The sequence below is a fragment of the Somniosus microcephalus genome, chromosome 13 (assembly GCF_052327205.1).
Source record: "Somniosus microcephalus isolate GS21.2 chromosome 13, FLI_Smic_1.0, whole genome shotgun sequence".
Classification (NCBI taxonomy): domain Eukaryota; kingdom Metazoa; phylum Chordata; class Chondrichthyes; order Squaliformes; family Somniosidae; genus Somniosus; species Somniosus microcephalus.
Genome location: NC_140999.1, coordinates 190,674,383 through 190,697,476, shown reverse-complemented (window position 1 = coordinate 190,697,476; position 23,094 = coordinate 190,674,383). Strand labels below are relative to the sequence as shown.

At 48.0% G+C, this 23,094-nt stretch overlaps 1 protein-coding gene across 2 annotated transcripts in view; it reads right to left on the bottom strand.

Moving 5' to 3' along the window:
* The window catches only part of asip1 (agouti signaling protein 1), a 73,304-nt gene that overhangs the window by 13,695 nt on the left and 36,515 nt on the right, over positions 1-23,094 (bottom strand). For both annotated transcript variants that reach the window (XM_086005857.1, XM_086005858.1), the window contains exons 2-3: positions 4,266-4,447; positions 251-318 (exon numbers count right to left, since the gene is read on the bottom strand). In XM_086005857.1, the coding sequence (XP_085861983.1) occupies positions 251-318; positions 4,266-4,431 (234 nt within the window). In that variant the 5' untranslated portion in view covers positions 4,432-4,447. The remainder of the gene's footprint in view (positions 1-250; positions 319-4,265; positions 4,448-23,094) is intronic.

Sequence of the window (23,094 nt, the reverse complement as noted above, 5' to 3'; positions counted from 1 at the left end):
CGTTCCGATAGCAATCAGAAGCAGGAAGCATGGTCTGTATTTCGCCTCCTTGGCTCAGGGGACCCGAAGCTCAACTTTAACTGTGGCTAAATAACTAGGACCAGAAATTTGGACTTTTAACCTTCCCGAAAGTACGACTCAGTGCCGCTTTGGGCAGTGGGCTTACCCACTGAACAATTGGGAAAGTTTTAAACCAATGCAGATTACAATAAGGGTCAGTCTACAGAAAAAGCTGTCTGAATCTACTCACGTTTTTGTGTTGATTGGAGCTCTTTCTTCCACCGTTTCTTCTGAAAGTTAATTTTCTATTTGGCAGTTCTGTAAGGCAGATGCGAGAGGGGTTGGGAAAGTGCTGAGTGAAAGTCTGAAGGACATGTTAACTACTCTGATGGAACAGCAACAAGGACTGCTGAAATGTAACAATGAATTAGAAATTAAAGGAAATAAAAACAGAAAATGCTGGAGACACTCAGCAGGTCGGGCAGCATCTGAGGAGAGAGAAACAGAGTTAACGTTTCAGGTCGATGACCTTTCGTCAGAACTGGAAAAAAAGCAGGAAATGGAACAGATTTTTAAGCAAGTGAAGAGGCTGGGAAATGGGGGAGGGGGTGAAAGAACAAGAGGGAAGGTCTGTGATAGGATAGAAGGCGGGAGAGGTTAAGAGACATTAAGAGATATTCCTTTTGCCTTGAATATCTCTTAATGTCTCTTAACCTCTCCTGCCTCCTATCCTATCACAGGCCTTCCCTTCTGTTCTTTCATCCCCTCCCCCTTTTCCCAGCCCCTGCCCTTGCTTAAAAATCTGTTCCATTTCCTGCTTTTTTCCAGTTCTAACGAAAGGTCATCGACCTGAAACAATGGCCCAGAAATTCGGGTTGGGGGCTTCCCGCGGGTGCAAGCCCCCGACCTGCACTTACCTAGCGCGCCGGCCGTTGAGCTGTGGGCCCGCGTGGGATTCCGATCCTGGGCCTGCTCCAACTGCCGGCGCGCTGTGCTTGCCTATCCCAGGGGCGCAGTTAGTTCGAAGCGTCCCCTGGGATCATGTGGGCCATGGAGAGCCAATCGGAGCAGGGAATGCTTCATTCATAAGTTTGACAGGAAGAGCTGTCAAACCTATAAATACTATAAACCCCAAAACATCACTAAAACCTCAAATACATTTTTTAAAAACATCACATTTTTAAAATCTATATATATAAAGCGGCTCTTCTGTCTGTCTGTCTGTCTGTCCGCCTGGTCTCTATACGTTTGGAAGTTACAGAGCGTACCGACGCGCGCGTCGCCTCAAAAGAAAGCTTGCGATTCCGGACCGGTCATAGGCGTATTTACGTTTCGGCCAGACAAAATCCCGCCCGCGGTATCCCAAAAACGTTCAGCGTTCCGCTCATTAGCATCTCATTAGCGACCGTGTGACGTCGAGGTCTTCCTACAGTTGAGTGTCGAGTGACTCGACGATTGACCAATCCTACGCTTCGGTGACCTGACCGGTCGACCAATCGGTGCGTGTGTGGGTGGGCCTTATCCTTCTGAACCGAGGTGAGTGGCCGCCATCTTGATTTTCCACGATTTTTTCCCCCACACTTTCTGTGTGTTAGGGAACTAAGGTAAATATTTCAATTATGTGTTAGGCAATTAATTAACAATTTATTTGAGTTTTATATTGTGTTTAGCAACCCCCCCCCTCCTCCTCACCCTCGCGCACGGGGGACTCGGGGCCTGAAGCTGAAAAAATTTCTCTCTCTCTCTCTCTTTCTTCCCTCTCTCTCTCTCTCCTTCTCCTCTTCCCTCTCTCTCCTTCTCCTCTTCCCTCTCTCCTCTTCCCTCTCTCTCCTTCTCCTCTTCCCTCTCTGTCTCTCTCTACTTCCCCCTCTCAGGTGTCGCGGACGGAGCGCGGGCGCGCCGCCCGAAGTTTCCCGCTCGCTAACGGCCTTGCCGGCTCCCGCGGGCTGCTCGCACTGACCGCGCATGCGCCGCCCGCACTGACCGCGCATGCGCCGCCCGCACTCACCGCGCATGCGCCGCCCACACTCACCGCGCATGCGCTGCCCGCCCGCCCGCAGCGGCTGTCCATCAGCCGCGCGATACGCGGGGGACCTCAGCAACGGCACCGGACCTCAGGCGCTAGGCAGGGGGAGGGGCCGGAGAGAGGGACAGAGGGGAGCGGGGGAGTGGGGGAGGGGGAGAGGGAGACAGGGGAGGGAGGGAGAGAGAGAGGGGAGGGGAGGGAGGGAGAGAGGGGAGGGGAGGGAGAGAGGGGAGGGGAGGGAGAGAGGGGAGGGAGGGATAGGACAGGGAGAGGACATGACAGGGAGAGGGGGGACACACAGGGGAAGGGAGACCAAACGCCCCAAAATTGCCCTCGCGCCCCAAAATTGCCCTCGCAATGCGGGGCTCCCCAGCTAGTAAACTATAAATTACATGAAATAACTATTTTAAACAATAATTTAAATTTTTGAAATAATTAATTACATTTTCTAACGGCTAAAAATAAACTTACCTTTCTTTAAAGTATTTAAAAATAATAAACCTGTGGAAAAAATGTTTCAATTTTAATTAATTCACCACTTACCTTGTTAAAAGCAGGCCTTGCGCCTGCTTTTTAAAAGTGTAACTGTTGGAGACTTACCCTCCCGGAGCAACCTGCAAAAAAAATGTAAGTTCCAGGCACACGCGCTGCCTCTCCAGCGCACGCGTTCGACCTCTGAACCCCTTTTAGGGGAACGGAAGTGTCGGTTTCCCGCGCATGCGCAGTGCGTGCAGGAAACCGGCACTTTCGTTGGGGCTACGGGTGAGTACCCCGTGCATACTCACGCGTTGGGACCCAAATTTCTGGGCCGTTAACTCTGTTTCCCTCTCCACAGATGCTGCCTGACTTGCTGAGTGTCTCCAGCATTTTCTGTTTTTATTTCAGATTTCCAGCATCTGCAGTATTTTCTTTTTTCTTTTTGTATTAGAAATGAAAGGAGTTGAATAATCACTTTGCCTGAATACACTATGACCTTCTACCAAGTTTCCAGCTGGTGCCTCACTTTCAATGCCTTACTTCATAGACACCACTGGTGGAGCCTAAACTTCCAGTGATGTCATGAAGAGTGCTGCAGCTTGAAAAGTTCAGTCTGCAGATTTTAACAGGCCTGCACCTGCAATATATCTTCACCTCCACACAGTACTCTTATGTTACACGATAGTTGGACATAAGAACATAAGAAATAGGAGCAGGAGTCGACCATTCGGCCCCTCGAGCCTGCTCCGCCATTCAATAAGATCATGGTTGATCTGGCCTTGACCTCAACTCCACTTTCCCGCCCGCTCCCCATAACCCTCGACTCCCTTATCATTCAAAGATCTGTCTCTCTCCACCTTGAATATATTCACTGACTCCGCCTCCACAGCTCTCTGGGGAAGAGAATTCCAAAGATTCACGACCCTCAGAGAAGAAATTCCTCCTCATCTCCGTTTTAAAAGGGCGACCCCTTATTCTGAGACTGTGCCCCCCGAGTTCTAGATTCCCCCACGAGGGGAAACATCCTCTCTGCATCTACCCTGTCAAGCCCCCTCAGAATCTTATATGTTTCAATAAGATTCCCTCTCATTCTTCTAAACTCTGATGAGTATAGGCCCAACCTGCTCAACCTTTCCTCATAAGACAACCCCTTCATCTCCGGAATCAATCTCGTGAACCTTCTCTGAACTGCCTCCAATGCAAGTATATCCCTCCTTAAATAAGGAGACCAAAACTGTACGCAGTACTCCAGGTGCGGTCTCACCAACGCCCTGTACAGTTGTAGCAAGACTTTTTAAAAAGTATATTTAAATGATAAATGAGTGAAAAATTATTATTGTTTTTACTTTTTTCAACTCTTAACCCTTTTACCAGGCGTAAGATTTCTAAGGGTTTTCTGCGGGCGGAGGTTCTCCAGAAAGCGGAACTCTCCCCCCGCAGAGGCCCTTCTCCAGGGCAGGCGTCCGATCTGTTAAGAGGATTCTTGACAGATCGGAAATGCCGGTTTTCAGCGCATGCGCTTGGCATGCCTGAAACCGGCATTCCCGATGTCCCGACGGGTGTGTACACAGCTCGTACACACACCGTAGGGATCGGAAAATACGGCCCAATTACTCATTCACACCAGAAGTGATTTTCAATTCTCTCCATTAACTGCTTGATCCTATGTGTAAATGCCAAGCAACTAATTTAAAAGAATGAAAAAACATTCTCTCCGCCTCCCCCATCCTCCGCACAGGTATCAAGCAATCTGATGACTAACCTACTATGGAAATGCCAGTGTACTTGGATTGCTGCTCGGGATGGAGATCAGAAATGTTCTTGTTTTGTGGCATTTCAGGTTTTTTTTCTTCCATAACTTGATGTGAGTATACCAGAAGGCAACAGGTGCATTGGAGAATCCAGCAACAGTACACTGTCCTCGCCATCTTGAATGTTGGAGAACTAAAGGGGTAGACAAAATAAAACAGGTTTTTAATTGTGCATCTACAACAAGGATGGCAATATATTTTCTATAATAAAGAAAGGAGTTGCAATTATACAGCACTTTTCACATCCACAGAACGTCCCATACTGCTTTACAGTCAATAAAATACTTTTGAAGTTTAATCACTGTTGTTGTGTAGGCCAAGCCAATTTGTGCACAGCAAGGTCTTAGAAACAGCACGGAAATAAATGGCCGGTTCATCTGTTGTGTTGGTTGAGGAATAAATGTTGGCCAGGCCACCAGGAGAAACCCATGCTCTTCTTCAAAAAGTGGCATGGGCTCTTTTAGTCCGCCTTGAGATGCAGACAGAGCCACAGTTTAATGTCTCATTAAAAAGGCGGCACCTCAAACAATGCAGCATTCCCTCAGCAGTGCGCTAAAGTGTCAGCTACATCATCTGCACAAAGAGCGAGGGTTGAATCACCCTTTTGACTCTGCGATGAGACAGCTACCACTTAGATACTGAAGGGCATCTAACTATTTGTTGTAGAGTGCAGGCAACATGGTAGACATTGCACGGGGGGTAAAATGGAAACATTTGCACGGTTGAAGAAAATGGTTTTTGGGGGAGGTTTTTGAGAGAGAGTGGGAGAAGGCGATTCAGAGAGGGGGCTCTGGGATACTGAAGGTGACTGAGTGACCATGGAGGGAAAACCATTGGAAGAGATGTTAGGGCCCGGCAGAAGATATCAAGAAGAGTAACAAGGATGATTCGGAATGGAAGACTCTTAAACTGTGAGGAACTGAATTTTGTTTTCATTGCGGGGAAGAATCATCGAGTGTTACAGCGTGTAACGAGATCATTTGGCCAATCAAAGCTCACTCGTGGTTTTTCTTGACGAGCCACCTCGTCTAATGCCACTCTCCTGCTCATTCCCCATACCCTTCTTGTTTCCCTAGCAACGATCTAATTCCCCTTTTTAAAGTAGGCCGGAGGTGCTGAAATTTAAAGACAACATTCTGGGTGCAATTTTTTAACATCAAAGAAAGAAAGACTTGCATTTCTATAGCGCCTTTCACAACCACCGGGCGTCTCAAAGCGCTTTACAGCCAATGAAGTACTTTTGAAGTGTAGTCACTGTTGGAAGCGTGGCAGCCAATTTGCACACAGCAAGCTCCCACAAACAGCAACGCGATAATGACCAGATAATCTGTTTTTGTGATGTTGGTTGAGGGATAAATATTGGCCAGAACTCCCCTGCTCTTCTTTGAAATAGTGCCATGGGATGTTTTACGTCCACCTGAGAGAGCAGATTTAACGTCTCATCCGAAAGACGGCACCTCCGACAGTGCAGCACTCTCTCAGCACTGCACTGGGAGTGTCAGCCTAGCTTTATGTGCTCAGGTCCATGGAGTGGGACTTGCACCCACAACCTTCTGACTCAGAGGCGAGTGTGCTATCCACTGAGCCACGGCTGACACGGAACAGCACAAGTGAAGGATTGAGAGGAGCCAGGATTCAGGTCTTTAAAATCCCAAAGGCATTGGGTAATATAACAGTAAGCTGGTCATTTAGTTTAAATTGTGATTGTAGGCAATAAGTCCAAAATAAATGTAAAAGTTTAAATGCTATCAGGAATTAGAGAAGTTTTTCTTTCCGTTAGTGGAAGACATAACAATAAGCTAACAAATTCTGTGTAGACTGAAACGAAACTGGACAGATGTTTGGGTAAGAAAAATACTGATGGTTATAAAGTAAAGAACAGCCCTAGATGAGTTAATGTTCATTCCTGATGGGGCTGCAGAAATAACGGGCCAGAAATTCGCGGCCAAAGGCGTGAGTGCGCTCGGGGTACTCACGCATCTGGCCGTTGGAAATGCCGGCGTTCAGCATGAACAGCGCATGCGGGGAATGCCGGCATTTCCAGACCTCGAGCGCATGCGACTGCACAGGCAGCGCTTGCGCAGTGAACTTCGTAGATTTCATTCATGAAATCCGTGAGGGTAAGTCCTCAGAATTTACACTTGAAAAAAGCAAGTGTAAAGTGGTTCATTGGCTGCGGAGGAAGAAACATTTTATCGTGGAGCTTCTGAAATGCAATATTTTTGTTTGGGAAAGGGAGGGAAGTTATTTTAAGAAATTTTAAGTAAGTTTTAAAGTTAAATTTTTTTTTTTTTTTTAAAAGGGTTTTCAGAACGGTAGGTAGAAGGAGCAATTGTGGCTGTGTGAATGGAATGTGAGAATGAGTTATGTATGTATGTCCACATATATTCCTTTACGTATATGTATGTATGTTTTATATTCCTTTACTAATGTGTATGAATGTATGTTTTTAATTATGATTTTCCAATAAGTTACTTTCTCTGAAAGTCATAATTAAATAATACATTCATACACATAAGTAAAGGAATATATACATAACACGCAAAGGAATATATACAGACATACATACTTTCAGAAGCTCCACGACAATAAATATCTTCCTCCGCAGCCTCTGGAGCAACTGTACCCATGCTTTTTTCATGTGTAAGTTGTAATGACTTGACCTCACTGAAAGCATTAATGAAAGCGGCGAATTATACTGCGCACGCGCTGCCTGTGCAGTCGCACGCGTTCTGCCTCTGAACCCCTTCGTTCAGAGGACAGGAAATGCCGGTTTTCCCCACATGCACTGTGCATGCTGAAAACCAGCATTTCATCCAGCCAGATGCGTAAGTACCCTGACCGTACTCGCGCATTTGGAAGGGAATTACTGGGCCAACATTTTACATGTCAATAAAATGAAAAATTTAACAATTGCACGACTTGCCCCCTCGCATCTGCGACTGAGGGTCCAAGGAGGTGCATTGCGCAAGAGGTCATCATCGTACGTATCCTCACACTGTTCCCTTTGGGGAACTGTATGAAGTGGTGGAAGGATTTATGGCCGTGATTAACGCTCATTCCGTGACCGTAACCATCTTTGAACCAGCCATTAGGGTGGTTAGTCCTATGGCGGGAGGGTTTTACGGGCTCCCACAACCCATCTGAGGGGGGGGGGGCCACCAACACCCACGGACGCAAGTATCCCGCTGGATGTCCACCCAGAATTTAAAGTTGGAACTCCGACTCCACTTGCCGGGACTGTCTGGAGTGGGGTTCAAAACACTACTCCTTCTGGCCCAGCGGCGGGGATGCTTACTGCTACGCAAAAGGCCCACTCTGCACAAAAGGTGACACCCATACGTTTCCTGCGCCTTTTCCCTCCCCGTGACTGGAGCCCTATGCTGCCATTTCACGTTGCTAATCGGTTTGGGCCTTTGTCATAGCGGTAGGATCCCCGCCGCTGGGCCAGATCAGGGTAGGGTTTCGAACCCCGCTCCAGACAGTCCCGGCAAGTGGAGTCGGAGCTCCGGCTCTAAATTCTGGGTTGACATCCAGTGGGATATTTGCGTCCGTGGGTGTGGGTGGCCCCCCCTCCTTGTATAGCTTGTGGGAGCCCGTAAAACCCTCCCGCCATAGGACTAACCGCCCTAATGCCTGGTTCAAAGATGGTTACGGTCACGGAATGAGCGTTAATCATGGCCATAAATCCTTCCACCACTTCATACAGTTCCCCAAAGGGAACAGTGTGAAGACACGTATGACGACGACATTGCTAAATAAATAAATGGAATTAAAAAAATTCTTTTAGGGCTTTTAAAAGTCTTTAAATTGCTTTAATTCTGTTTAAAACTACTTCAGATTACTCAAAATAATGTAAACATTTTAAAAAGTTTATAAAAGTTACCAAAATCTTCAAAAAACTTCCAAAAACCTATTTAAACTGCTGCTTTGCATGTAAAAATGGTTAGCAGCTTGACAGAAACATTGGGGGCGTGTCCAGTGAAACTGAGACCTCAAGGGGCGTGTCTCACTTGCACTGCACGCTCCTGGCTTCGCGCTGGCTGCACTCCTGGGCGGCGTGACGTCATACGCTGCCCGGGATTCTTCTTCTGGAAACACCAATTCCAGGCGTCCCTGGAGCTGATCGGCAGTAGCGCGGGGTAAGTGTAAATACGGGGCTTGCACGCGCTGCAAGCCCCGTTCTGGAATTTCTGGGCACATCTGTGAGTTGCATCTTTTTTAAGTTGCTACATTACAACAGTGACTCCACTTCAAAATGTACTTCATTGGCTGTAAAGAACTTTGGGGTGTCCGGTGGTCGTGAAAGGCGCTATAGAAATGTAAGTCTTTCTTTCTTTCTAATATGAATACGATCTAACTGATGTGCCAGAGCTGTCACTTGGTTGCGTTCAGTGGCTGGAGAGAAATTTTACAGAGATTTCTTTTCTTGGAAGTTTCCCTGGGGTTATTCCTGCCCTCACACCCCACCTCCTCAACCATTGTGCAGAAAGATTCCTATTTCCCATTAATAATGATAACTGTCTATGTAAACTTGACACACTGATTACACTCTCCCACCAATGGAGATGCTGTAGTGCCAGGAGGATGTAACTGGCCATTCACCTCAGTGCTCTTTGTGGGATTGTACTCTTCTTCTTAGGCAGTCCCTCGGAACCGAGGATGACTTGCTTCCACATTAAAAATGAGCTCGCAGGTGACTGATGAGTCCAATGCGGGACCTACAGTCTCTGTCACAGGTGGGGCAGACAGTGGTTGAAGGGGCGGGTGGGTGGGGTGCTTGGGTTGACGTGCGCTCCTTGCGCTGCCTGCGCTTGGTTTCCGCTTGCTCCCGGCGAAGAGACTCGAGGTGTTCGGCGCCTTCCCGGATGCTTCTCCTCCACTTTGTGCGGTCTTAGGCCAGGGATTCCCAGGTGTCGTTGGGGATGTTACACTTTTCCAAGGAGGCTTTGAAGGTGTCCTTGAAGCGTTTCCTCTGCCCACCTGGGGCTCTCTTGCCGTGCCGGAGCTCCGAGTAGATTGCTTGTTTTGGGAGTCTCGTATCGGGCATGCGGATGATGTGGCCCGTCCATCGGAGCTGATCGAGCGTGGTCAAAGCTTCGATGCTGGGGATGTTGGCCTGAGCGAGAACACTGACGTTGGTGCGCCTATCCTGCCAATGGATTTGCAGGATCTTGCGGAGGCAGCATTGGTGGTACCTCTCCAGTGCTTTGAGGTGCCTGCTGTACATGGTCCATGTCTCTGAAGCATACAGGAGGGCGGGTATCACTACTGCTCTGTAGACGATGAGCTTGGTGCTGGGTTTGAGGTCCTGGTCTTCAAACACTCCCTTCCTCAGGCAACCGAAGGCTGCACTGGCGCACTGAAGGCGGTGTTGGACTTCGTCATCGACGTCTGCCCTTGTTGACAGTAGGCTCCAGAGGAAAGTGGTCCACATTGGATTGTACTATGGGCAAAATGACTGCCACAATTGCCTACAATAATATGTCACTCACTGTACTTCAAAGTAATATTTTGTATGTGAAGTGCTTTGAGATGTTTCTGCGGGATATGAATATTGCACATTGAGCTTTATGCTTTTGTGATTATGATGAATTTCAGATTTAACGGCAAAATTATTTCCTTCGCATTTTAATTGTAACTTCTAATAGTTTTTTGTTGAACTTTTTTATCCAACAAGGTGAAGGATGTCAGTGCGAGAATGCAACATTTGGCTATTTTTTAATAGTGTTCAGTATTAAACACTCTCGGATGAGTGAGAGGATTGGCTGAATGCAAATTAAAGCTCTCTGTGCTTTCCCCAAACATGGTGCATTAGATCTAACCTCCTACCTTGCTCCTGTACAAGCCTATTGCATTGTGTAGGATTCCAATGAAAACCTCTTCCCGTTGTGTAGAATTTTAATGGAACAAATCAGTTCCCATTTGCTATCATTGTATAGAATCCTAATGAAGAAAATCGCATTCCATTCACTCCCATTGTATAGAAACATAGAAACATAGAAGATAGGAGCAGGAGTAGGCCATTCGGCCCCTCGAGCCTGCTCCGCCATTCAATGAGATCATGGCTGATCATCCAAATTCAGTACCCTGTCCCTGCTTTCTCCCCATATCCTTTGATCCCTTTAGCCTTAAGAAATATATCCAACTCCTTCTTGAATATATTTAATGAATTGGCCTCAACTGCCTTCTGTGGTAGAGAATTCCACAGGTTCACCACTCTCTGGGTGAAGAAATTCCTCCTCATCTCTCTGCTAAATGGCTTACCCCTTATCCTTAGACTGTGACCCCTGGTTCTGGACTCCCCCGCCATTGGGAACATCCTTCCTGCATCTAGTCTGTCTAGTCCTGTTAGAATTTTATAAGTTTCAATGAGATCCCCTCTCATTCTTCTAAACTCTAGCGAATACAAGCCCAATCAAACCAATCTATCTTCATACGTCATTCCTGCCATCCCAGGGATCAGTCTGGTGAATCTTCACTGCACTCCCTCCATGGCAAGAACATCCTTCCTCATAAGGCGACCAGAACTGCACACAATACTCAGTCTTTGTAATTCAGAATAGGAATCATAAATTCCAAAATCATCCTTGTTGCTTTTAGAGTCATAGCGGGCTATCAACTAGCGCCAGGGTGTGGCGTTGCTAACGAAATTCAGTGGGAGGTTACTGGCGGCGCTTACCGTTAGCGATGAGTGGCGCTGCGCCACCGGTGTTGACATCATCACCGTGCGCAGCGCCTCGCTTGCGCCCTGGCTGTAATATTGGGTGGCGCCCCCCTGACTTACCGCCGGATGCTATGTCCGCCAGGGTCAGGGGGGCCCTACCTGCGGCCGGGGCGGCGCTAGTTAAAGGGGAGGTGGCGGGCGGCCATTTTTGTTGCTGCTCGCTGCCAGCGCCTGCCCCCCGTTGCCATCCCTGGAGTGCTACCCAATTTTACCACATAGAGCCATAACGGCACAGAAAGAGGCCATTCGGTCCATCGAGTCCGTGACGGCTCCCTGCAGAGCAATCCAGTCAGTCCCATTCCCCCGCTCTATCCCCATAGCTCTGCAAATTTATTTCCCTCAAGTGCCTATCCAGTCTCCCCTTGAAAACATTGCGTGTCTCCGCTTCCACCACTTCCGTCGGCAGCGAGTTCCAGGTTCTCACCACTCGTTGTGTAAAAAAGTTTTCCCTCACATCCCCCCAGTAGCTCTTGCCCAAGACCTTAAATCTGTGTCCCATGAGGGTTCTCTGAAGCCTCTCCAAATAATTAAGATGCCTTTGAAGGTAGGATGCGCAAAAGTGCACATAATATTTTAAATATGTCGCCATACAATAGAATGACTTGTTTTGATTTAAAGTCAATTGCTGTGACTGGCAACCTGAAGTATTTGATTAGCTTTGTTCATAATAGCTTCACATGGACATGAAACAGTCGATGAAGAATCCATAATTACATCCACATCCCCTCCACCTTTTGTTTTTGTTCCATGTTTCCCCATTGAACAAAAACAACTTGCAATTATGTAGTGCCTTTAATGTGGTAAATGTCCCAACGCGCTTCACAGAAACCCTATCAGAGAAAAGTGGAAGTGCGAGGTCGTCCACTTTGGAGCCGGGAAAGAAAAACCAGAGGCCCGTATTTTCCGATCGGAGGCTCCCTGCGTGCGGAGGCCTCCGATCTGGAATAAATCTAAGCCCTTACCTGAGGGCTCCCGAGGTCCGGACACGTCCGCTCCTGGGCCTCTCCTGGTGCGCGCGCGGAGAGGCCCAGGTATCCCAGGGGCACAGGATCGGAACGCAAGCGACCTGGGATCACGTGGGCCACGGGGAATCAATCAAAGAAGGGAATCCCCCTTCATACCTTTGACAGGTCTCTCCGTGTAGGCCCGTATGAATGGGGATCACTCAAAAAACACACCAAAACATTAAATACGTTTTTGAAAAAAATCACATATTTAAAATGAGTTAAAATTACATCAAATTGAATATTTTAAACAAAAATTAAATTTTTTGAAAAAAATAATTAAAGTTTTTTTACAGGGCTAAAAATAAACTTATCTTTTAAAAAAATATTTTAAAATTATAACTGAGTGAAAACATTTTTTTTTAACCTTTTTAAAACTCTTATGCTGGTAAAAGCAGGCCTTACGCTGTTTTTACCAGGCGTAAGATTTCTAAGGGTTTTCAGCGGGCGGAGGTTGTGCAGAAAGCGGAACTCTCCCCCCGTAGAGGCCCTTCTCCAGGGCAGGTGGAGGATCTGTCAAGAGCATTCTTGACAGATCGGAAGTGCCGGGTGTAAGGTTCGAAAATTTCTGCACAACCCCAGAACAGAAGGAAAAGTAATTTTAAAGTGATTTTTGGAACATCACAGAAGGAACATGTAAAAAGGACAAAAGTGCGGTTGGGCCAAACAGAAGGATTTCAAAGAGTTTAATTTAAGGAAGAGATTTTTGGACTGGTTTCAGAGTTATTGGGCAAAAAGGATTTAAAACAAAATCCCAGGAAGATTTGGCTGGTTTAAAAGACATGTTCAGGCTTGCAAAAGGCTGGAATAGCAGGGAGGCGGGGTGGGCCCCTAAGGTTTGGATATTGGACTGTCTGAGGAATGTCCAGGGTCACCCCAGTTTTACATAAGGACAATGAAACCTGTTTTCCCTCCAAGCCAGGTATCAGGTAAACAGGACCTGTCCCAGCCATACAAAAGAAAAGAACATCAGCCCTACAGTTACTATAAACAAACCACAGTCCAAAGTCAATTTAAAGGAGATTGACAAATGTTTAGCATTTTAAATTGGTTTCTAGGCAATCCTGAAACCAGTTAAAAGCCAATTAAGTTTGGGTGAGCCATCCCCTAAACTCGTTAAGTTTTGGATGGGCCATCCCAGAAGCTCGTTAAAGTTTTAAAAGACATTAAAAATAACGAGCCCGCCAAATTTAACAAAGGAAACCAAGATTTGGCGGTCAGATAAGCCAGGCCCCAAATTAGTATAATTGAGGCCTGCCTTTTCAGTTCAGCAGTCCAGCCCAGTTCAACAGTCGAGTTCAGAAGTCAAGTTACAGTCAAGGTCGAGTGCAGTACAGCTCAAGAGAGAGATCATCATCAGAGACTCGAAGGAAGAAAGAAGAAACAGAGATTGCGGCAACCAAAGGCCTACAGAAACCAACACTCACCAATATTACCACCAACCAGGTAATATTGGGCCACCGTGACCAACAAGGAACCAACCGCCGGAAAACTCACGAACCAAAGGCTTGTTTCCACTCTACAGGCTAGTCTGGCTTACCCCTGGGTAAGATTTTGGACAAAAGACTCTAAAACTAGCCCTAACCAAAGAAAATTGGGTGCTTACCCGATAAGATCCAACAGAGCGACTAACTGCATCAGCGGACTCAACCCAACTGAAGACCCAACGCAGGTGCAGTCTTCTACCACGTCCGAGGTACGGCAGGCCCCAACCACCACAACTAAGGAGAACCCCGAAATCGCGAACCTCTACAACTGTCAAGAAAGTCATTTTTGGTGAGCATTTCCTGGTCCTCTGGATTCCAGCCTAGCTAGTGTAGTGGGATAGCAAAATACTGCAGATGTTGGAAATCTGAAATAACAACAGAAAATGCTGGAAAAACTCAGCAGGTCAGGCAACATCCGTGGAGAGAAATTTGAGTTGACGTTTCGGGTTGGACCCTTCTTCAAAACTGGAAAGAAAAGAAACTAGATCGGAGGCAGGGCTGCGATCGGACAAAAGAATAAAAGAAACAAAAGAAGTAAAAGAGATTAGAAGCTAGACGAGATGGTAATAGGCTGGGATTAGGTGTAAAGTGTACTGGCAGGGCAAAAGATAGCTGCCAGGTGTGAGAGAGAAACAAAAGGAAAGTGGGGGGGGGAAAAGGAGTGGAACAATTACAAGAGAAAATGAAATGGGGTTGGGAGGGAAAGGGATTTTGTACATTGTAATTCTCCCTCGCTTATTCCGTGTGTTCCCCAACCTTTTAAAGTGTAAGTTTTATTGTATTGTATATTTTCCTGTCTCAAAATAAAGATCTGAATTCTTTTTGACTAACCCAGGTGTCTGTTGCAAGTTTTATTGCGACCCCTAAATAAGTCCAAAGTCTAGAACAAGGGAGTGGGAGCGATTCGTACCACTCAAAGGAGTCAGAGGTGAAGCTGACTAGAACACACACACCACCCCCTACACGGGTTTTAGCGCATGCGCTTCGCACGCCTGAAACCGGCACTTGCGAGGCCCCTATGGGTACCTCGTACCCACCTGTAGGCATCGGAATATATGGGCCACAGAGTATTTTCTTAATGGCGAGAGACTAGTAGCTGTGGAGCAGCAAAGGGGTTTGGGTGTCCATGTGCGAAAATCACTAAAAGCTAGTGGACAGGTACAAAAAGGTAATCAAAACGCTAATGGAGCGTTGGCCTTTTTTCTCAAGGTGGGTGTAAAACTAAAGTGAGGAAGTGATGCTTCACTTGTACAGAGCCTCGGTCAGACCACATCTGGAGTGACTGTGTTCAGTTCTGGGCCCCGCACCTCAGGAAGGATTTACTGGCCTTGGAGTGGGGGCAGCGCAGATTGACCAGAATTGTACTTGTGCTTAAAGGGTTAAATTATTAGGACAGGTTGCATAAACTTGGTTTTTATTCCCTTGAGTTTACAAGATTGAAGGATGATCTAATTTAGGTGTTTAAAATGATAAAGGGATTCGATAAGGTCGATACAATGGGGGAATTTTAACCTTAAAAAATGGGTGGGTTAGGAGCGGGGGGTGGGTAGTTAAAGTGTTAAAAATTGGAATCCCGACCTGAACCTGCCCAATTCTGGTTTTAACGGAGGTGGGATGGGAGCTGGAACGGAGGCAGACAGCCAACCCACTCCCAGGAGGTGGGTCAATAACAACAACTTGTATATAGCGCATTTAACGTAGTAAAACGTCCAAAGGCGCTGCACAGGAGTATTATAAGACAAAAAATTTGACACCGAGCCACATAAGGAGAAATTAGGGCAGGTGACCAAAAGCTTGGTCAAAGAGGTAGGTTTTAAGGAGCGTCTCAAAGGAGGAAAGAGAGGTAGCGAGGTGGAGAGGTTTAGGCAGGGAATTCCAGAGCTTAGGGCCTAGGCAACAGAAGGCACGGCCACCAAAGGTGGAGCGATTATAATCAGGGATCCTCAAGAGGGCAGAATTAGAGGAGCGCAGATATCTCGGGGTTGTGGGGCTGGAGGAGATTACAGAGATAGGGAGGGGCAAGGCCATGGAGGGATTTGAAAACAAGGATGAGAATTTTGAAATCGAGGCACTGCTTAAACGGGAGCCAATGTAGGTTAGCGAGCACAGGGGGTGATGGGCGAACGGGACTTGGTGCGAGTTAGGACACGGGCAGCAGAGTTTTGGATGACCTCAAGTTTGTGTAGGGTAGAATGTGGAAGGCCAGCCAGGAGTGCGTTGGATTAGTCAAGTCTAGAGGTAACAAAGGCATGGATGAGTGATTCAGCAGCGGATGAGCTGAGGCAGGGGCGGAGACGGGCGATGTTACGGAGGTGGAAGTAGGCGGTCTTTGTTATGCTGCGGATATGTGGTCGGAAGCTCATTTCGGGGTCAAATATGACACCAAGGTTGCGAATAGTGTGGTTCAGCCTCAGACAGATGTTAGGGAGAGGGATGGAGTCAGTGGCTCGGGAACGGAGTTTGTGGCGGGGACCGAAAACAATGGCTTCGGTCTTCCCAATATTTAATAGGAAATATTTCTGCTCATCCAGAACTGGATGTCGGACAAGCAGTCTGACAATTTAGAGACCGTGGAGGGGTCGAGAGAAGAGGTGGTGAGGTAGAGCTGGGTGTCGTCAGCGTACATGTGGAAACTGACGCTGTGTTTTCGGATGATGTCACCAAGGGGCAACATGTAGATGAGAAATAGGAGGGGGCCAAGGATAGATCCTTGGGGGACACCAGAGGTAATGATGTGGGAGCGGGAAGAGAAGCCACTGCAGGTGATTCTCTGGCTACGATTAGATAGATAAGAATGGAACCAGGCGAGTGCAGTCCCACCCAGCTGGAGAGACATTGGAGAAGGATGGAGTGATCAACCGTGTCAAAGGCTGCAGACAAATCAAGAAGGACGAGGAGGGATAGTTTACCTTTGTTACAGTCACAAAGGGTGTCATTTGTGACTTTGATGAAGCCGTTTCGGTACTGTGGCAGGGGCGGAAACCTGATTGGAGGGATTCAAACATGGGATTGCGGGAAAGCTGGGCACGGATTTGGGAGGCGACAACACGTTCAAGGACTTTGGAAAGGAAAGGGAGGTTGGAGATGGGGCAGTAGTTTGCAAGGACTGAGGAGTCAAGGGTTGGTTTTTTGAGGAGGGGTGATGACGGCAGACTTGAGGGACCTCAATTTAAATATAATGAGGCTGGAATCCTCTTCTTTAACCTCCATTTTGTGTTTAACTGTAGCTGGTCGGGTTTTACACACCTCGTGAAACCTGGCAGTTACAGCACGGCGAGGACGGTTGCGTCCAGGGGGTAAGTGCCTGTAAACCTCCCTCCTGGACCCAGGGTCCCTGCTTAGCTCACCCCCCGCGATCGGAGACCTCCTTACGAGGCCCCCGATGGCCTTCTCAGACCCCCCCACCACCAGTGATGATCCTGAGACTGGTCCAAATGTTCTCTCCTCCCCCCCCCACTAATCTTCCAGCCCCAATGTTCTCTCAGTCACCCCATCCTCCGGCCCCGATCTTCCCTCCCCGCCACCTCCCCTGATTCTTCGGAGGCCGGGCACGATCTTCCCTCCCCCACCCCGATCCTCTGGCCTGATCTCTTCTCCTCCCCACCCCACCCCCGATCCTCCGGAGGCCGACTCTGCCCCCCACCCGATCCCCCCCTCCCTCCCTCCTCTGTGCGGCCTAATGCTGCAGGCCTACCTGCCCGGAGTCAGCCAGCCTCTCAACCTGGTTGGCTGCGGGTGGAAAACAGAGGTCTCGCAATAAAATCAGGCCCTGCCCTTAAAGTCGGCATGGCCTGTGGGAAACCCATTCTCCTGGGTTTCCCGACCAACTCGAAATCCCCCCCACCCACCTGCCCCATTAAAATCCAGCCCAAGGAAATGATTTCCTCCAGTGGGAGAACACAGAACAAGGGGACATAATCTCAAAATAGGCCGTTTAGGAGTGAAATCTGAAAGTACTTTTTCACACAAAGGATAGTGGAAATCTGGGACTCTTTCCCCAAAATGCTGGGTCAATTTTAGATTTTAAGACTGAGATTGATCGATTTTTATTAGATAAGGTTATCAAGGCATATGGAGCACAGGTAGGTCAAGAGAAATTGAGCCACATAAAATTAGCTAAAATTAAAGCCATGGAATTGAAGGCAAAGATTGACCTAGTTAGGAGATTAGTTAGGCGGTAGAAGACAGAGAGTCGGGATAATGGGTACCTACTCGAATTGGTAGGAAGTGATTAGTGGTGTTCCTCAGTGCAGAGGCCTCAACAATACAGTATATTTATTAATGACATAGATAACACAATGACGTAGATAACACAATAGAGAGCCATTTATCCAAGTTTGCCGATGATACAAAGATTGATGGTGTAGTAAGTATAAACGGGAGCATAAAATTACAAAGGGACATTGATAGATTAAGTGGGTGAAACTGGTAGATGGATTTCAAACGCAGGTAAGTGTGAGGTCATCCAATTTGGATCAAAAAAGGATCGATCCCGGTGTTTTTTTAAATGGTGGAAAGCTAGGAACAGTGCAGGTCAAAAGAGATTTAGGGGTCCATGTACACAGATCACTGAAATGTGGCAGTCAGGGACAAAAAAATAATCAAAAAGGCTAATGAAATGTTAGCTTTTGTAAGTGTGGAACTCTGTCCCACAAAAAGCAGTCGATGCTAGCTCAATTAATAATGTTAAATCTGAGAGCGATAGATTTTTGCTAGGCAACGGTATTAAAGGGATATGGAGCCAAGGCAGGTAGATGGAGTTAAGATGGAGTTAAGATACAGATCAGCCATGATCTTATTGAATGGCAGAACAGGCTTGAGGGTCTGAATGGCCACCTATATTCCTAATGTCAGTGTACTAATTACTGTAGTGTTCTTGTGTTATGTAGTGCATAAGCTGAAAAGCAATGAAACCAGTTAGCCCAAGCAGAGCAGACATTCCTTGGATCTGATGGCAGCCTAATGGTTAAGGTCCTCTGGGGGCGGAATTCCCATCGTTAGGGAGGTTAGCGGCGGCGCTATCGGGTATAACCCCAATCTTCTGCACCCAGCGATCATGACGTCATCTCCGGGCGCAGCGCCTCAGGAGAAAGATTCCCCGTCGCGTCCCCGCAGCAGTGGCGGGCGATGTCACCGACTGCTGCACGGGTTGCGAACGGCGAGGCTGGCCGCTCACGGGGCGCCATTTAAAGGCGCGCTGGCCGGCCGACACGGAAAAAAAAAAAAAAAAAAAAAAAAATCGCTGAATTTAACAAGAATTTTTTTTTTCTGAGCTCCGGACGTGGGCTGAGTGCCACGATCGGTCAGCCCGGCACTCAGCTGGACCGATGGCGCAGCACTCCCGCACCCCCGCTGCTCCAGCAGATGTCAAAGAAAATGCAGAGCTCGCAGCTTCCCTTTAACTGAGGGAAGAGCCCCTGCAATGCGGCAGCGCCACACCTGGCCACACGTGGCGCTGCCGAGCACGTCGGCCCGGATCGGGACATTCCCCGACTCTCGCGCTCTTGATTTCGCACTCCACTTCCCTCTTGGAGCAAAAAATGGGAATTTCTCAAGGGGGAAAAATTCGGTATCGGCCCATTTGGGGCGCCGTTATCAGCCGTGCGCAAAGTTTAGCGCCTGCCGCTAATTATCGCCTCCAACAGCAAACTTGGCTTTTACCGCCCCTGGAGGTGATTGGAGCGCTAAATCAGGCGCTTCACACCTGTCTTAAGGCACAAAGGCCGAGGAGCGAGGCGCTACCTCAGAGCGCTGGTGAAGCAAGGAAGGGCAAATCAAAATAAACCTGCAAAGTGCTGCTCAGTACTCAAAACTCCTTCACACAGCGTTGAATCTCTCTCTCTCTCTCTCTCTCTCTCAGAACGCGTGGTGCAAAAATGTCACCGACAAAAAAAGGCAGGAAGCGGTCGCCTTTAAATAGCGCTCCCCTAGTCCCTTTCTGACAGCAAAACGCTCCCCTCGTTGCTAGCGGCAGGCGGTAAGGCAGGGGGCGCCACTCAATATCTGGTCCGGGGCGCTAACGGGACGTTGTGCACTCGAATGACGTCACAATTTGCCGGCACAGGAGATCGTGGCGGTAGTGTTTAGCGCCGCCGCAAAATGTCTAGTTAATTTCGCGAGCGGCACAAGCATCGCCGCGCCCGGGCGCTAGTTGCTTTGCGCCCCAATTGGCGCCCTCGCAAGCAACTGAATTTTTCCCCCCAAGTGTTTGAAAAGGTTTGCGCCCGACGCTAACTTTTCAAACATGTTTGACTTAGCGCCACACATGGCCCTCTCGGGGAATTTCTCCCCCTCTGCCTCACCTAGGTCATTTATCAAAAAAAGATATTATTTGTAATCTTAGCCACAAACTGACATACATATGAGCAGGAGGGAGGAAAGTCAACGGAAGCAGCCTCACTGTTTCGATATATTTAGTCATGAATCATTGCTTGCATTCCTTGATCTACAGGTATTAATATTGAACATAAATATTGACATTACCCATTCTGCCAACGAGAGTGGTTTGTGTCCCATAGCATTAGCATTTTTGAGAGTGTATCAAATGCTGTTCGCCTGCCAAAAAATGCTTTGAAATTCCTCGCTGCTTGTGTCATTTGTAATGGAAATCAGATTTCCTGTAAGCTGTAAATAAGCCTCGAGAATGCGTTCCACATTGTTGCAGAATTATTTCTTCAGACAAGTGTATTTTTTTCTGGCCAAATGCGGCCACAGTGGCTTGTCCCGCATAATTGGTGTGGTGAGGGAGCTTTCCCACTGGCCCAATGGTTAAAGGCATCACTCTTTGTGGTACTGTGCGACCTCGGCCAGGGAGATCCAGGTCCCATCCCTGGCCAATACCTTCAGGAGACAAGGGGAAAGCTTTGAAAAGATAAAGTTGCCATGTTGAGGCAGGTTAGCTTCATACTCTGAGTCCAATGTCAGCTCTCATACCACAGCACCGCTTACTTATCTCTTTTTTGTCCCAATGATTCTCCCTCCCTTCTTTTTTTGAAGGAAGGATAGGATATGATTCCAGAGGTGCTGCCACCGCCCATTAACTTGCCCAGCTAGCCATTCTTCACCAGACTAGACAGCGAGGAGCCCAAAGATCCGTGTGCTGAAAGGACTGGAAATTAGGCCAGGACCCAATTATTTTCCATGAGCGTTGTTTGGTGTGGGACCTCTACCCACCCCAAATAAGGTCAGTATCATAATTTATTTTTTTCTGGACGAATGCGGCTACAGTGGCTTGTCCCGCATAATTGGTGTGGTGAGGGAGCTTTCCCACTGGGCCAACGGTTAAAGGCATCACTCTTTGTGGTACTGTACCACCTTGGCCAGGGAGATCCAGGTCCCATCCCTGAGACCACACCTGGAGCACTGCGTACAGTTTTGGTCTCCTTATTTAAGGAAGGATATACTTGCATTGGAGGCAGTTCAGAGAAGGTTCACGAGGTTGATTCCGGAGATGAAGGGGTTGTCTTATGAAGAAAGGTTGAGCAGGTTGGGCCTATACTCATTGGAGTTTAGAAGAATGAGAGGTGATCTTATTGAAATATATAAGATTCTGAAGGGGCTTAACAGGGTAGATGCAGGGAGGATGTTTCCCCTCGTGGGGGAATCTAGAACTAGGGGACATAATTTCAGAATAAGGGGGCACCCTTTTAAATCGGAAATGAGGAGGAATTTCTTCTCTCAGAGGGTCGTGAATCTTTGGAATTCTCTTCCCCAGAGCTGTGGAGGCGGAGTCAGTGAATATATTTAAGGTGGAGATAGACAGATTTTTGAATGATAAGGGAGTCGAGGGCTATGGGGAGCGGGCAGGGAAGTGGAGTTGAGGCCAAGATCGGATCATCCATGATCTTATTGAATGGCGGAGCAGGCTCAAGGGGCCGAATGACCGACTCCTGCTCTTACGTCTTATGTTCTTATGTTCTTATAAGAGGTGGCTTGGGCAGCAGAAGAGCCAAGTGACAGTGGGTCTACCGGCCCGCTGTCCGGTGGAAATGAAGCCATCCTGGGGGGGTCTAGACTTGGGTTGTGGTTTGCATCCCCACGGAAACAAAAAACTTTAATAGCTTTTTTAGGCATATTGGCTGCTTTCTGGGGACAGTTGATAACCACCTCCTCCCACAACTCGCACCCTATTCCTGGCCTCGGGCTTGAGATGAGTGCTGCAATGACATGACTTCTCCCTGACCCAGCATACATTGACGGGATCAGCGCCAGAGGTCACCAGTGGGTTGGATCCTCAGAGTCGCTGGTCCGGCACATTTCAGAGCCTCAGTCTCAGCTGGCTCTCTGAACTGTGGTGGGCGGCTACCACAATCAAACCTGGTGCCGTTGTCTCCAGTAGGAGTCATTGAATAAGGAGCAGGAGAAGGACATCGAATTGGATCTGCTCTTCTACCAAGTCCAGAGGGACTGAGGCTAATTGCAGTGCCAAAAGTTGCTGCCTCGGCTGATATCTGCTAACTCGCACAGGGCAGGGATTGAACCTTGGACCTTCCTGCTCTCTGTGGCTCAGTCCCACACTGAGCAGTGACTTTATCAACAGTCCTTATAATTTATCCTGTTTGGCTGCTGCCCTGAAAGAAAATGGGGGGAATTTTAACGTGTGTTTGGGTGCGGGTGGGGGATGAAATCCCGGAACAATGCGAGCACGTCGTGCAATCAGCTCCAACCCACCGACTTCCACAGTTAACTGCAGCGCGTTATGCTGCATGCAAGCTGTCAATTTCAAAATGTTAATTGCTCAATTACAGTGATATTAACGTAGGTTTTGCAGTTTAACTTTGGTCCACAGGTTTCCTAGGCTTCCTGGAACTTGCCATTGTAAGCAAGGCGAGAAGAAAGCGGCAATTGAGGGGGCTGAAGGCATGACAGGGAAATACGTCGATAAGTACCGAGTACTCAGCTGCTTTCTTACCTGCTTGTGTGAAAGGGTTTGTTCACAGTGCTTGTGCAGGATCTCGTAGTCTGTGGCGCACAGATGCAAAGGACAAGTGGCTGATTGCTTCTTTGCCAGGGTAGGGCAATTATCTCAGCTTTGCCTGCAGTGATGCCTGTCACAATGAGTGGGCGCTCGGGTTTGTGGCTCTATCTGGCTTCCCACAGGTGCAGGGTGTCATCGATTGCACCCATGTGGTAATTAGGGCACACATAGATCACCCAGGAGTGTTCGTCAACCGCAAGGGCTTCCACTCCATCAATGTGCAGTCAGTGTGCAACCACAAAAAGATCTTTATGCAGATGTCCGCAAGATTCCCAGGCAGCTGCCATGATGCTTTCATCCTGCGACAGTCCAACCTCCCAAACGTCTTCGCACCTGGGAGCAGAGTTACCAGCTGGCTGCTTGGAGACAAGGGATACCCACTTAAAACGTGGCTGATGACTCCTCTCAGAAACCCGAGGAATGATGCACAGGAGCAATACAATGAATGCCATATGACCACCAGTTGTGTCATCGAACAAGCCATCGGCATGCTGAAGATGCGCTTCAGGTGCCTGGGCAGATCTGGTGGCGCCCTTCATGATGCACCAGCCAGGATCTCCAGAAAGGTCATGGTGTGCTGCGCTC